This window comes from Anabrus simplex, chromosome 1 (genome assembly GCF_040414725.1).
Source record: "Anabrus simplex isolate iqAnaSimp1 chromosome 1, ASM4041472v1, whole genome shotgun sequence".
Lineage (NCBI taxonomy): Eukaryota > Metazoa > Arthropoda > Insecta > Orthoptera > Tettigoniidae > Anabrus > Anabrus simplex.
Window position 1 is genome coordinate 733,721,197 of NC_090265.1, and position 14,206 is coordinate 733,735,402.

At 41.3% G+C, this 14,206-nt stretch overlaps 1 protein-coding gene across 4 annotated transcripts in view; it reads right to left on the reverse strand.

The window, feature by feature from the left end:
• The window catches only part of LOC136872814 (probable 3',5'-cyclic phosphodiesterase pde-5), a 1,073,569-nt gene that overhangs the window by 65,067 nt on the left and 994,296 nt on the right, over window positions 1-14,206 (reverse strand). For all 4 annotated transcript variants that reach the window (XM_068227550.1, XM_068227549.1, XM_067146655.2 and 1 more), the window contains 2 exons: window positions 12,374-12,570; window positions 11,945-12,083 (listed from right to left, as the gene is read on the reverse strand). In XM_068227550.1, the coding sequence (XP_068083651.1) occupies window positions 11,945-12,083; window positions 12,374-12,570 (336 nt within the window). The remainder of the gene's footprint in view (window positions 1-11,944; window positions 12,084-12,373; window positions 12,571-14,206) is intronic.

The following is a 14,206-nucleotide window of genomic DNA, read 5'->3' on the forward strand; positions in this document are numbered from 1 at the left end:
ACCCATTTATTTGATTTTCAATCACTGCGGTGATTATTTGTATTTTAGTTAGGAATATTTGCTACCAGACAGCCAGATTATGAAAATGCCAGAGAGTAAATTTTGTGTTGCGTACGGAAGGTCAAAATAATAATAATCATACTGCTTTATGCGCTTTCTGCGTTCGCAACTTCTATATAATAATAATAATAATACTGCTCGGTGTGTTTGCGAGTGAGAAATAATAATAATGTTTGTGAGTTGGCAAAGGAAAGTAAATTAATAATAATAATAAGATTTTGTGCGCTTTCAAGTTATAGTACGGTATCATAGTCATGATAATACTTTGTGAGTTTGCTAGCGGAAATAATAATCAATGTGGAGATAACCTGTAGCGTTAAAAATTTTAAGCCAGGCAGTAAGTTTGATTTGTACGTAAATTGTTGATTTCACGTTTTTTGGACTTTATCTTAACCATTACAATGTGTTTAAAAGCGATAGAGGCACGTGAATTAGAATGGTCACGATATGTTGAAAGCCCCGAGTGGTTTGAGCCCATATTTAGAGTTGGAAGTCATGATGGACGAAAACCCGGCATGAAATAAAATTGAGCCGTACTGTTTGTAATGATGAAATAGATGAATCTCAAGGCCTAAGATGATATAAAATGCATATTCCGGTATTATGAGTGGCAGAATCCACGCACCGAGGAGTAATTTATGAATTAAATGTTTGAAGAGTTCCAATAAGAAAAAGTTGGATTTCAAATGAGTAGGAAGGAATAGTTAGCAATCGCCGGCATTGGAGGTATTTGCCCAGCCGCGATGTGCCATAGGTTGTGAGATGTGTCTTGGGAGGACATGTGTTCCCATAAAATTAACGGCAGTACGAAACTGAAGGTTGCGGTACCGAATACCGTGTTGTCCCGACCGATATAAAGCAGATCTTGGTGGTTCATAACGGGATTTAACATATGTGACTGAATTCTAAAGAGTGGAGATTAAAATATCAAACTTCCCATTTTAATAATAATAATAATAATACAAGTGAATCTTGTCTTAAATCAATTGCTTAGTGCCAGAGTAGACCGAAACTGTAAAAGCTTATGCATTAAACCATAAATATCGCTAACGGTAGTGTAACACGTGAAATTAACTTACCATAATAATAATAATAATAATAATAATAATAATAATAATAATAATAATAATGAAAAGTTGAAGAAGCAGAAGATGAAGAACTTGCAATAGTATTTTGAGAATAATAATAATTGATGAAAGGAAATTAAGATTTTTTGGACGATGATTCATTGTAATAATAATAATAAAATTTTATTAGGAAACTGATCATAAATTTATGCGGATAAATTACGAGGAAGAACGACTCGTTGTTTGAAACGTCGGCAAGGGTTGGCATATAATCATCCCAGATGATAAATCAATTTCACGTGTTACACTACCGTTAGCGATATTTATGGTTTAATGCATAAGCTTTTACAGTTTCGGTCTACTCTGGCACTAAGCAATTGATTTAAGACAAGATTCACTTGTATTATTATTATTATTATTGTTATTATTAAAATGAGAAGTTTGATATTTTAATCTCCACTCTTTAGAATTCAGTCACATATGTTAAATCCCGTTATGAACCACCAAATATAGGATTATAATTGAAATTAATGACAATAATAAAATAATTGATGGTAATCACAGAATATGATAATGATCAGGTAAAGAATGATAATGATATTATTTAATAATCATAGGAGGATATGATAGGGACAGTCGTCATGTGTCGAACTGCTCAGAACCAGATGTTGGGTTTTCACGGGGGAGATTGTTAGCGGTAGATACGAATTCACCCACGGACGGCACATGTCTTCATTGTCAGAGCATAGTAATGAACCTTTCCGTACGTCTTGTCGTATTGACAAGTGTAAATATTGAAATAGGCTTTGAGTTAATGAGCTCTACCTGGCATGTTTGTGAATCTAGAAATAATAGGCTAGAGTTTGTCCGTACTATAAATTCCCGTTTTCGAGATGATAACATTTCCACGGTGGGTGTCCGGCTCACCAGAATGTACATACCGGAAGTGTCTCATGTCCTAACGGAACGAGGAGATGACAGTAAATAGTTACTGTCATGCCTTCGTCTCCGAAAGAAGATCTCCAGCGATGAAACGTCCTCCCATACGGATGTGAATTCGACCCCCAGTAACCAATTGGGGCGAATTCACCAAATGTTTTACACTACCAGAATAGTGAGGTAAATCCAAGTAGTATGTCGTTTATTTTTCAGGATGGAAGTGTCACAATGTAATAATTGTCATCATGTGTAGTTTGCAATATAAGTGAATAAATTGCTCCTCATTGCAATTTCAATAGGAAACAGTTTCCATATCTTTTTATTGTAGTTAGTCCAGTATGCCCATGGAATTTAAGTTGTCACTTCCCAGTCCTATTGTGGAGTCTAAAATTTGTATCCATGAATGAGTCGTCCCCCGTTACCTTAATTTGCATGCCCCGTTCATCCCTGTGTTCATTTGGTGCGCCTATATAGGTAAATTTTTATTTTTTATTATACATTTTTTATCTTTTTCGAACTGATCACCCCTGAGATTAATGCTATTCTGGGACTCAGGAGGTGAGCGGATGCCATATCAGTGAACGTTTATCCATGTTCCTTGTCACAGTAGGGGTCATGATTATTGTAATGAGTTTGTTTTCTACATTTTGATGAATATTTTTTAATAAGTTCTCGTTAGTTACCATTGATAACATGGTGATGATTACTACAACACCGTCCATTGACGTCACTCTTTTCAGTTCAGTTTGTTGGTACCGTTCATAGATGGTCGGATTAAATTAATTATTATGCAGTAAAGCGATAATATTATTTTTCAAAAACTCGTGCTTATTGGTTTATTCAGTTTAAATTGGTTTATTATAAACTAACATAACCTGGAAGTTTTTGTGCGTGAACGTAAATGTAAATTCAAGCTCTTAGTTACACTTTAAAATATTGAAGTTCAGTGGAACAATATTCTATATAATTTTAAATAATTAATTAATCAAGTAACCTTATTTCTGGGTTTCTGGTTGTGACACAACATGGTGCAATTATGTATTTTTATACAGGTGTCAGAGATTTGATAACAATCAATACTGGAGCACTATGCCTCGCCAAGGAGCAAGTTAACATGTGAATCAAATGTTTTTTCTTGTATATAATTAATCGGTTCAAATATAACCTGAGGTTGTTTCGATTCGATTAAGTGGCTGATGATATCCGGCGTGGTTATTTGTGATCGGTGGATAACCTTAGTTAAAGAAAAATTCGGAGTCCGGTTACGAAAACTGAATCTTCACGGATCAAGTGAATCGACCAACGGTGTTACTTGAAATCCGATAGTTATTTTCAGTTTTTCTCTTTTCATTGTTTTAATATTGAATTCTATTCTTGAATGTCAATTAACGTTTAACTTAACTAAATATCAATACAATAATTCCTGAGGTCTTCATATCTTCTTATATATGTCAAAGTTATGTCAGCTGTTTTGTTAATACATCAAACTTTCTTTTATTATTCGATGCTTCACATCTATGGGACGTAATTGATTTCTTTTTATAATAAATCCATTTTAGCCCACTTCTTAAATTTTATTTCAAGTAGTAATTAGATTTCCTTATGCAACCCGCCGATTATATCAACAAGTGACTGAAGAACCCGGAACTCCCTGAGACTAGAAGAATCTACATTTGCAAGAGCCAGAAGCAGATGTTGACTATCGGTAAGCAAGGGTGCAGTACTCTCTAAGGATCAGACGAGCCGACCCTGAGTTGTACTTGGGAGTGTCCTTTGTGGGCTCACATACGATCAGGAAAGAAGAAGGAGAAGAATTTTGATATCCAGAAGGAATTACAAGGATTCAAGAACACTCCACTCACACAGCCCTTCGAAACATAGCAGACCTAAATGACACAGTGGAGTACTTCAGGGAACACTATTGGGACCATTACGAATCATTTATTTTATGCACTGATAAAACTTAAAACTTATTTTACGTCGCACCGACACATAGCTCTTATGGCGACGATGGGACAGGACTGGGCTAGGAGTCGGAAGGAATCGGCCGTGGCCATAATTAAGGTACATCCTCAGCATTTGCCTGGTGTGAAAATGGGAAACCACAGAAAACCATCTTCAGGGCCGTGAGTCAGCGAGGGAAGCCGCTGTCGTGAGTGTGAGGATAAATGGACCTGTGTTAATGTTCGCTGTTGTGAGTATCACCCTTTTGTTGAATACTGTTGAACTGTTGCTGTTTGGTTGTTCTCTGCATATGAATGTGTGAATTACTGGACTGTCTCTGGTGTCGAACCAACGAATAGCCATCATGTGTCGAGCAGTCCGTAGCCCAGCCGTCTACACACAGCTGCCGTATAAGGTGACTGGACTTGGGAAAGTGAAAGTAAGAATTAGCGTCCCAAGTATAGCAACTGGCTGGACCGCCTGCTGTGCCGTAAGGAAGAGGGACTAGTAAAAAAATTAGTAAGTGTAGCCATTCGTAGCTAATTAGAATTGTGTGTGTGTGTTGGATGTGTGAATGTGTGTGTGCATTTATTGGGTCATCATGAAATAAATTAGAGAAATGAAAGTGATGGAGTATTATTCGTAACAATATGATTATTATTTTTATTATTTCGTAAAATATGTAAATTATAAGGGTGACAGCAACGAATCTGTCCTTAACAGTGTCGAGAATATTTATTACCTGCTCATAACTATATACATTTAATTCTTTCTCCCATCTAAAATGATGATTAATGTGTCTGCCATACTGCCTGATTGCTTTAAGACTTTCTATTTTCCCACAGTTGATCATAACATCTCACTGATTGACGTCAATTGGCCAGCCATAATTATTATGCTATTCATACAGGTGAGTATTTCGTAAAGTTTTGCCAAATTCTCAATATTAATATGTTAACCTATTAAATACAAAAAAACAAATAATTAAGGACACGGTCGCTTACTTCCCGCTCTTAGCCATCGTCACCATAAAACCTATCTGTGTCGGTGTTCCGTGAAGCAAATTGTTGCTAAATAAATACTTTGTTGCTAAGGAATCGCGGATAGCCGACAGTCCTTTGTTTCGCCAGAGGCGGAAGGACAGAAGTACGAGAAAACATGTATAAGCCAGTCAAAGAGATGATGCTTCAGAAAAATGGCAAAAAAGAAAAAGGTGCACATGATGACAATAAGCGCTGATCAGGAATAAGTATTAGTGTGATGCTAGTCTCTCTATTTCTCCGCATTCTGCTGAATGAAGCGAATACATTTGAAAGATTGGAAATGTGGAAAACACAAAGGAGAGGTAATTAATAATTTTTCTATCGTTAAGAGGAGCAAATAAAACTCTTTCCAATACAAACCAACTTCCCGCAGGTCTCTGTTTAATGAGCTAAAAGGGCGAACAAAAAACGTTAGAATTGGAAACTTTATTAGAACGAAATGATGTTAAAATATCGTTCATGTAAAGAGTTTTCCATAGATCCTTCTCAAAACTCTTTAAATAACCCTTGAAAAAACTGAAAAATTGCTCTCTGTGAATTAGAGTTAATGATTATAATATGCATAGAAGGAGTGTGTATGCAAATGAGGTCTTCTGCGTTGTACCAGCATTCTGATAAAATGTTATGATCATATTCAAAGAACAGACAATGAAAGACTTGCTAATATTATATTCCTTATGCCTCTTCGCTAAAAGTCACGAATAATCGGATAAATGAAATTGAAAAAAAACGTTCAAGAAATCAGTCTAACAAGGGAACAGGCCTAGCTTTAGAACGTTGGTCAGCAAACATCATCTTGCTGGAAATCCCAAGAAGAGAGCCAACACTGCATGGACGAAAGAATGGAAGAAAAACACAGCTAGAGGATAAAGAGATAGAGAAGAAAGCGAAGCTAAATAAATTTAATGGCACTTCTGGGTTGGGCGCAACGTTGTGAAATAAATAGTCTTTAGATATCCTGAAGGAGATCGACGCGGGCAATAAAGCATGTTCTACAACAAGCAAACTCTGACCAACAGTTGTTCATAAGAAAAATTCCTGGAGGGGGGGGGGGGGGGGATTTCTACTGTGCGGTCATGTGTCTGGAATGTCTAAAGCAAGAATACCTCCAAGTAGTCTTGATCTACTGATGACTTGCAACTGTACTGAACGAGAATTTTGTTCAAGAGTTGGGCACACCTGATAAAGCAAAGAGTGAGATGACGACCAGCTGCAGACTGGGCTGCATTCTCCATCCAGTACTGAGCTGGTAAGTGTTAACCGTGGTCCCTAGTGCCTTAAAGGATATGTTAAAAAGAAACACTCCTCCCATTTCGAGAATCAAGTGATCACAAATATGTCTCCCGATCATGGCTTTCCATCAACGCCTGTTAATTTCAGATGGCTACCAGCCATAAGACATAGCAGGCACGGTTGTTAGGTAACATTGCCTGGCCATCCATCCATACCTTACATCACAGCCTGCACGGTTGTTAGGTAACATTGCCTGGCCATCCATCCATACCTTACATCACAGCCTGCACGGTTGTTAGGTAACATTGCCTGGCCATCCATCCATACCTTACATCACAGCCTGGACGGTTGTTAGGTAACATTGTCTGACCATCCATCCATACCTTACATCACAGCCTGCACGGTTGTTAGGTAACATTGCCTGGCCATCCATCCATACCTTACATCACAGCCTGCACGGTTGTTAGGTAACATTGTCTGACCATCCATCCATACCTTACATCACAGCCTGCACGGTTGTTAGGTAACATTGCCTGGCCATCCATCCATACCTTACATCACAGCCTGCACGGTTGTTAGGTAACATTGCCTGGCCATCCATCCATACCTTACATCACAGCCTGCACAGTTGCTAGGTAACATTGTCTGGCCATCCATCCGTACCTTACATCAGAGCCTGCACAGTTGCTATGGTTACACTTCCGTCATACATTTTGTCGCGTCATGTTACACACATTTTCGGATGATCCCCAGCCATAAGACGCATATATGACAGAAATTATAGAAAGAAAGTCACTGGTTGTACATCGTATTTCAGAGGCGCTGAAGTACGAGAAATTCTGTCCCGCAGGTATTATATGACTCTCATATTTGTACACGCTTAGCCGTGCTCGAGCTTGCTTTCTGCCTAAACCACTCAAACCATCTAAATATATAAATACAGCATATGTATTTCTTTTTACCTTCGTATTCATGTCGTAAGAGCTCAGTCGCTTTCTGAAGCCAACATGCGCCATCGATGATTATACCCCGGATGCTGAAACTTTTATCAGTTAAACTTAGGGTTCGAACCCACCATCTCTGTAACACAAACTCTGAGCTACGTGATCAAATGCGCTCGGCCAAGTCGTTCTGTTCCCATGTAGCTCTCTCCAGTCCGAGTTTTGATAGCGAAAGTGTACGCGTATTCTAGATCAAAACAGTACATCAGACACCGGCTCAGTAGTGGGAGGAGGTCCCAGTTAGATCATCACAGGGCCAGGTTATTGGGAAATACCTTCTAACCCGTTCTTCCGTACTGTAGCGAGTGTAACATAAATTCTAGGTGTTTTGATGGGATGCACCCATAATGTTTATGCAAATATCATTGGATGTGTATGTTACTAGCTTGTGAGGTGGAATTCTGCATTGCTGCAGTGATAATTTAAGTTTGCAAGGTTGGTACTAATATTGCGGCGTATATTTGTAAAATTTAGTAGTTTTAATGATTCCTATTATACATTATACTCTCTTACAGCAGTTTTTCTTTACCACGAATTTTGCGTACATGAGTTTCAATTTTTATTCAAAGCCATCCTCAGGTTATAAATGAACAGAAATAACACACTGATGTCTTTCTTTCTTTCTTTCTTAATCTGTTTACCCTCCAGGGTTGGTTTTTCCGTCGGACTCAGCGCGGGATCCCAGCTCTAACGCCGCAAGGGCAGTGTCCTGGAGCGTGAGACATTGGGTCGGGGATATAACTGGGGAGGATGACCAGTACCTCGCCTCACCTGCTATGCTGGACAGGGGCCTTGGTGGGGATGGGAAGATTGGAAGGGATAGGCAAGGAAGAGGGAAGGAAGCGGCCGTGGCCTTACGTTAGGTACCATCCCGGCATTTTCCTGGAGGAGAAGTGGGAAACCACGGAAAACCACTTCCAGGATGGCTTAGGTGGGAAACGAACCCACATCTACTCAGTTGACCTCCCGAGGCTGAGCAGACCCCGTTCCAGCCCTCGTACCACTTTTCAAATTTCGTGGCAGAGCCGGGAATCGAACTCGGGCCTCCGGGGGTGGCAGCTAATCACACTAACCACTACACCACAGAGGTGGACACACACTAATGTAATGTATTAATTTGAGCCTCAAGTGACTAAAACGGAGTAATTCATGGCCAAAACTAAATCCAAAACCCATCATTATGAGTAGTTTTAATGTTGTGATTGCTGAATACATAAAGTTGAGTCATTAAGTTCATCGACTGGTCATCTAGTTTCGCTACGATGCACTATACCCGAGAGTTTACACCTCAGCAAGAGGCAGTTGTGTGCAGGACTACTGTCTCTGTGGTGAAGGGTAGTTGAATATCAGCGGCGGAACTTGAGAATGTCGTAGTTAGAGCAACGGCCAAGTTTCAAATTCTGCTAAAAATTACGTAAATCCTCTAGCGAAACGTTTGAGATTATGAAGCTGAAATTATTCGGATCATCAAGAAGGGAAAAAGTCGCGAAAATGTAGGTCAAAATGTTATGTAATCCTTGAACTGTTAGCGCCAGTCCGCGAACGTAATGACTGTATTACATAGGTGCACAATGTATTGCCTACAGTGTAGGTGCCAGTCCACGAACATAATGACGGTATTACATAGGTCTACAATGTATTGCCTACACTGTAGGCGCTAGTCCACAAACATAATAACTATATTACACAAGTGTACACTGTGTTGCCTACACTGTATCCCCCAGTCCACGAACATACTAACTGTATTACCTAGGTGTACACTATGCTGCCTACACTGTAGGCGCCAGTCCAGGAACGTATTGACTGTAGTACACAAGTATACGCCGTGTTTCCTACACTGCAGATGTCAGTCCACGAAATTATTGACTATAATAATTGAGGTCCAAAGATGGAAAATGGTGAAAGTGCCGGAGACATGCTTCCGAGCAAACGCCCATAGTAGAGTACCTGAGCACAATGGCACTTTCACCCTTCTCTACCAAAGGAGACCAGGAATTAATGATTACCTACCTCCTTTGAAGTGCAAGTATATTACATCCAATACATTTTATACCGTGTGATTCAGCCGCCCCAGCTTGTGTTATGCAACCCAACTAACGTGTGACATGGTTAAAAGGTGGTTATTCCCCTGCAGGTGTACTGTATGGTACTAATGTTCAGTGAGCACATTTTGCACACGATTCTGAACCCTACCGACAGGTTATACGCCTTGAAATCACGTATTGACGTCCTTTGACTATGTGACTATGTTAATGTGCCGTGCCTCGTGACCGAGTGTAACGAAGATGGGAATCAATGCATAGAACTGCGTAACAGTGCAGTAATTAATGCCTTAACCACCGAATCGGATGGTGTATGTACTCTACTTTCGTCGTACTACCGGTGCGTTCTCAGCATTGCAGCGTAGCGGATATGGTTGGGCATTCGCCTAGCAATCGATGGGCTGTGCCATTGGCGGTTCGAATCCTGCATCCTTCAAATATTTTTGCATCTGTATGATGTTTGAATATGTAAACACAGGACCACGTTTGCCACATTCAAACGACGCTGTTGTTCATCTTGTGCGTTACGCATACTCCGCTGGTTAGGATCTGAATGTAATCTCTGCTGTCATTTGGCATGTTTTCCACAGAGGAATACGTTGTCATGCTTCTCATTTATGGATAAGCAAGACCAAACGCGCGTGAGGCACTGCGTCTGTAACAGGAACTTCATCCCAAAAGGTGACACCCGACTGCTACGACATTCCGCCGTGTTGAAAGACGCCTAAGGACAACAGGCGTGATTTCCAAGAAGCCACCAGTCCGTGGTAGGCCCGTTTCATCGGGTGAAACAGAAGAGGCCGTTCTGGAGGCAGCTCGTAATAATCCACACATCAGTACAAGGGCGAGTGCACAACAGGTGAACACCAGCCATCCATCCATCTGGCGAATATTGCATGAACATAAATTTCAGCTATACCATCTTGAGCTACACCAAGAGTTCGTGGGTGGGATTTCGAAGCTCGAATGGAGTTGTGTCGGTGGCTATTAGGCAGGCTGGACAATGATGCAGCATTCGTATCGCATATATCTTGTTCTCGGACGAATTGCGCTTCCACAATAACGGGAACGTCAATCGCCACAACATGCACTACTGGAGTCCGGACAATCCTCACTGAGTGCAACAGGTGGCCATCAAGTACGATAGGGAATGAAATGTGTGGTGTGGTATCTTGGGGGATCGCCTGATTGGACCTTATTTCTTCGAGAACCATTAGACGGGCCCACGCTACCTGCACTTTCTACGTCAGGAACTCCCACTGCTGCTAGAGGATGTGCCCTTGCACGATCGTTTGACGATGGGGTTGAAACAGGATGGAACTCCACCACATTCCACCTCGCCCGTTCGTAACCATCTGAACGAGGAACTGCCAAGGAAATGGTTAGGACGAGGAGGCCCTGTTTCTAGGCCCGCCTGATCACCGGATTTAACGCCGTTAGATTACTTGTTGTGGGTGCATTTGCAGACAGTCGTTTACACTTAAGCGCTGAAAAAACCCCGACCAGCTCCGGCAACTCATCACGGACGCCTGCCGAGCAATTACACCAGGAATTCTTCAGCGCGCAAGACGATCTATTGGACAACGGGCTTGAATGTGTATAGACGAAAACGGTCGTCACATCGAGCATTTGCTGTGATAAAACATTGTCTAGGCAGTTGTGTTCCTATTATTTCGGTCTGTATGTGTCCGGCCTGCTAACTAATTGGCCCTTCTTAGGGCCACAAACACATTCATTCACACACAATTTGCATGAAGGCGGGTGTCGAACTTGCGGTATGAAACAAATATTTCAAAATAATGGAATCTTCGTCCCGGAGTCGAACCTCGCACCTCACACGTAAGCCCTCTCCACTGCACGTTTACCAACTATGTTACGGTTCCGTACGGCACACTGGGCAGCTTACAGCAAGTATTAGGTTTACTGCGGTCACAATATCAATTAAGTGTTCCGCCGGCGTGTCAGGTTCATATGATCTAGAAGGAAAACGCAGCCTTCCAGTGTTTAGTACGAGCATAATGTTACGGCGTTGTATCATGGTGAGACGGTAAATACCAAGATACCCTGTTGTGTTGTTTGAGCATACCGGGAGGGCAGATGTTTTCAGGACGGAATGAATATTGCGGGTTGCAGCTGCCCCGGCTGAATCACACGGTACAATTACTTAAGAATTTTTAGCTTCTATAAATTTAATTTCTTTAATTAACTGGCTCAGAAATTTGAAAATACATGAGTCTTAGCTCATTGACAGAATGGACAGCACAGAAGAATTACAGCGTGAGGCGCTGCCACAGTTATCCTTCCCCACCAAACTCAGCTGGGCACATTGGACTTTGGGTTTACCTGTTGCATGTCGTATCAACTAAGCTAATGACCACAGTCACATGCACAAGTTACCACCATATGCGGCATGGCTAATACATCCCCTTAATCCAAAGAAACAACGAACCACATTTTTCATATTTAGGCACTTTCACCCTTTTCCATTGTTGGTCCTCAATTAAGGGTGCAGAACTCCCTCCTGTGCTGGGGTGCAAGGGACTGGCTGAACAGATCACGATGTAATTTTTCATGGTGTCACCACTTAAACGACAGTGGCTTCAGATTATGCTCACATTCAAGTGGAAACCGTCAGGAAACCTAGCGTCTGGCTCCCCTCTGGAAAGGCGAAGGGGTTCTTTGGTTCGTGCCACATAACCCGGTAAAGTTGAGCCGGGAGGTAGTCGCTGGACAGCAGGCTCTCCGAAGGCGCCTCTGGAACAAAGAGAAAACAATATTTATTCTCTTAGGTAAGATGTTTCATTTATCCTGGCAAAGTTAGGTATGTAATCGCTTCTTACACAACCAGTTTTAAGCTAATACACTTACTACAACAACTACTTTCAACATTTTCCATCTATTTCTTCTACTCTACTCGATATCGCTCCATTCAGCGTACATTTTAGACACACGTTCTGCATGTGCCGAATAAGTTGGCACATCCGTCACATTTTGCAGTGTACAAGTTTCCCCTGAGATCATTAATGAGACAAGTGGTACCGTACCTGCCGTCAAGTCCCAGGTACTGTGCGAGTAACTCTGGGTTTCCCCGATCTGCGAGGTAGAGTCTGTAGCCATCGGCTGCCACCGCCGAGCAGATACACCCCGCCAGCTCCCAGAGGACATGGGCCTTGGTGGGGGACTGCTGGAGGGATCGTGTGAGTTCCTGGAGCATCTGTCGCTTGTCGGCGTGAACACAGAACTGTGAACAGAGAGGTGTACAAGGTATCACTGAGTAGAGCTCCACGTCCTGTCAACCATTCCTCATTGGACTGCAGGTGGCAGTTTCCCTGTCTGTTGTTCACCTAGTTTTTCTTAATTAAAAATAATCTGGAAATTTATTGAACGTTTCCCTTGGTAAATTATTCCAATCCCTAACTCCTATTTTTGTGAACAAATATTTCCCCCAGTTTGTCTTCTTGTTCATATTTTGATCTTTCCTACTTTTAAAGACACCACTCACACTTATTCGTCTACTAATGTCATTCCACGCCATCTCTCCGCTGACAGCTCGGAACATACCACTTAATCGAGCATCTCGTCTTCTTACTCCCAAGTCTTCCCAGCCCAAAGTTTGCAGCATTTTCGTAAAGCTACTCTTTTTTAGGAAATCACACAGAACAAATCGAGCTGCTTTTCTTTGGATTTTTTCCAATTCTTGAATCAGGTAATCCTGGCGAGGGTCCCATACTCTGGAACCATACTCTAGTTGGGGTCTTACCAGATACTTATATTCCCTCTCCTTTACATCCTCACTACAACCCCTAAACACCCTCATAACCATGTGCAGAGATCTGTACCCTTTATTTACAATCCCATTTATGTGATTACTCCAATGATGATCTTTCCTTATATTAACACCTAGGTACTTACACTGATCCCCTCAAGGAACTTTCACCCCATCAACGCAGTAATTAAAACTGAGAGGACCTTTCCTATTTGCGAAACTCACAACCTGACTGTTAACCCCGTGTATCATCATACCATTGCCTGCTGCCCATCTCACAACATTATCGAGATCATTTTGCAGTTGCTCACAATCTTGTAATTTATTTAATACTCTATACAGAATAACATCATCCGCAAACATGTTATCTCTCATTGCAGTTCTTTCCTGATATGATATAATAAGGGAACATAAAGGTGCAATCATACTGCCCTGAGGAACTCCCTTCTTAGTGATTACAGGATCAGATAGCATTTCACCTACTCTGCCTATCACCCGGACGTCTCCACTTTCTTGCAGTGCTCACTGCACACTTAGGCTTGCTGGATTCCTCAACTTTTCCTCCCTCCTCCTCAGTACGTTTATGATCGTAAGATATTTAGACATTCTTGAAAATTTAGCACAATTTTGAACTTTTCAGGTGACTCGGTCGAGAAGTTATTGTGACGATTGTTTGGTAGACATGTGTGTCGATACCACGTCTAGCGTCAGCGATTCGCGAGCAGTGTTACCAACTTTTGATGACGAAAAGTAGCTAAAAGTGATTACCAACATGGCCGGGAATGTCTGAACATTTGGATAGTCGCTAGTCACAAGGTAGTGCAGGATGACTTCTTCTTCTTTACGATAAGGCCTTCCTTGTTGTTCCCTGTTCCGTTCTTTCCAGTATTCCTTCATCATTGCACTACGCTTTTTTATTCTGTCTTCAGACCACTTTGGGCCCGGTTTCCTTTTCATTCTTCCTTGGAATTACTCCGTTCTTATAACTTTATATTTTTAAATCTCTCTTCTTCTCTCTCTCTCTCTCTCTCTAAACCTCTTTCTATCCAGTTCTCCCAAAGTCACTTGAAGGTCCATTTTGTCAATCTGTTATCAGACATGTTCAGAAATT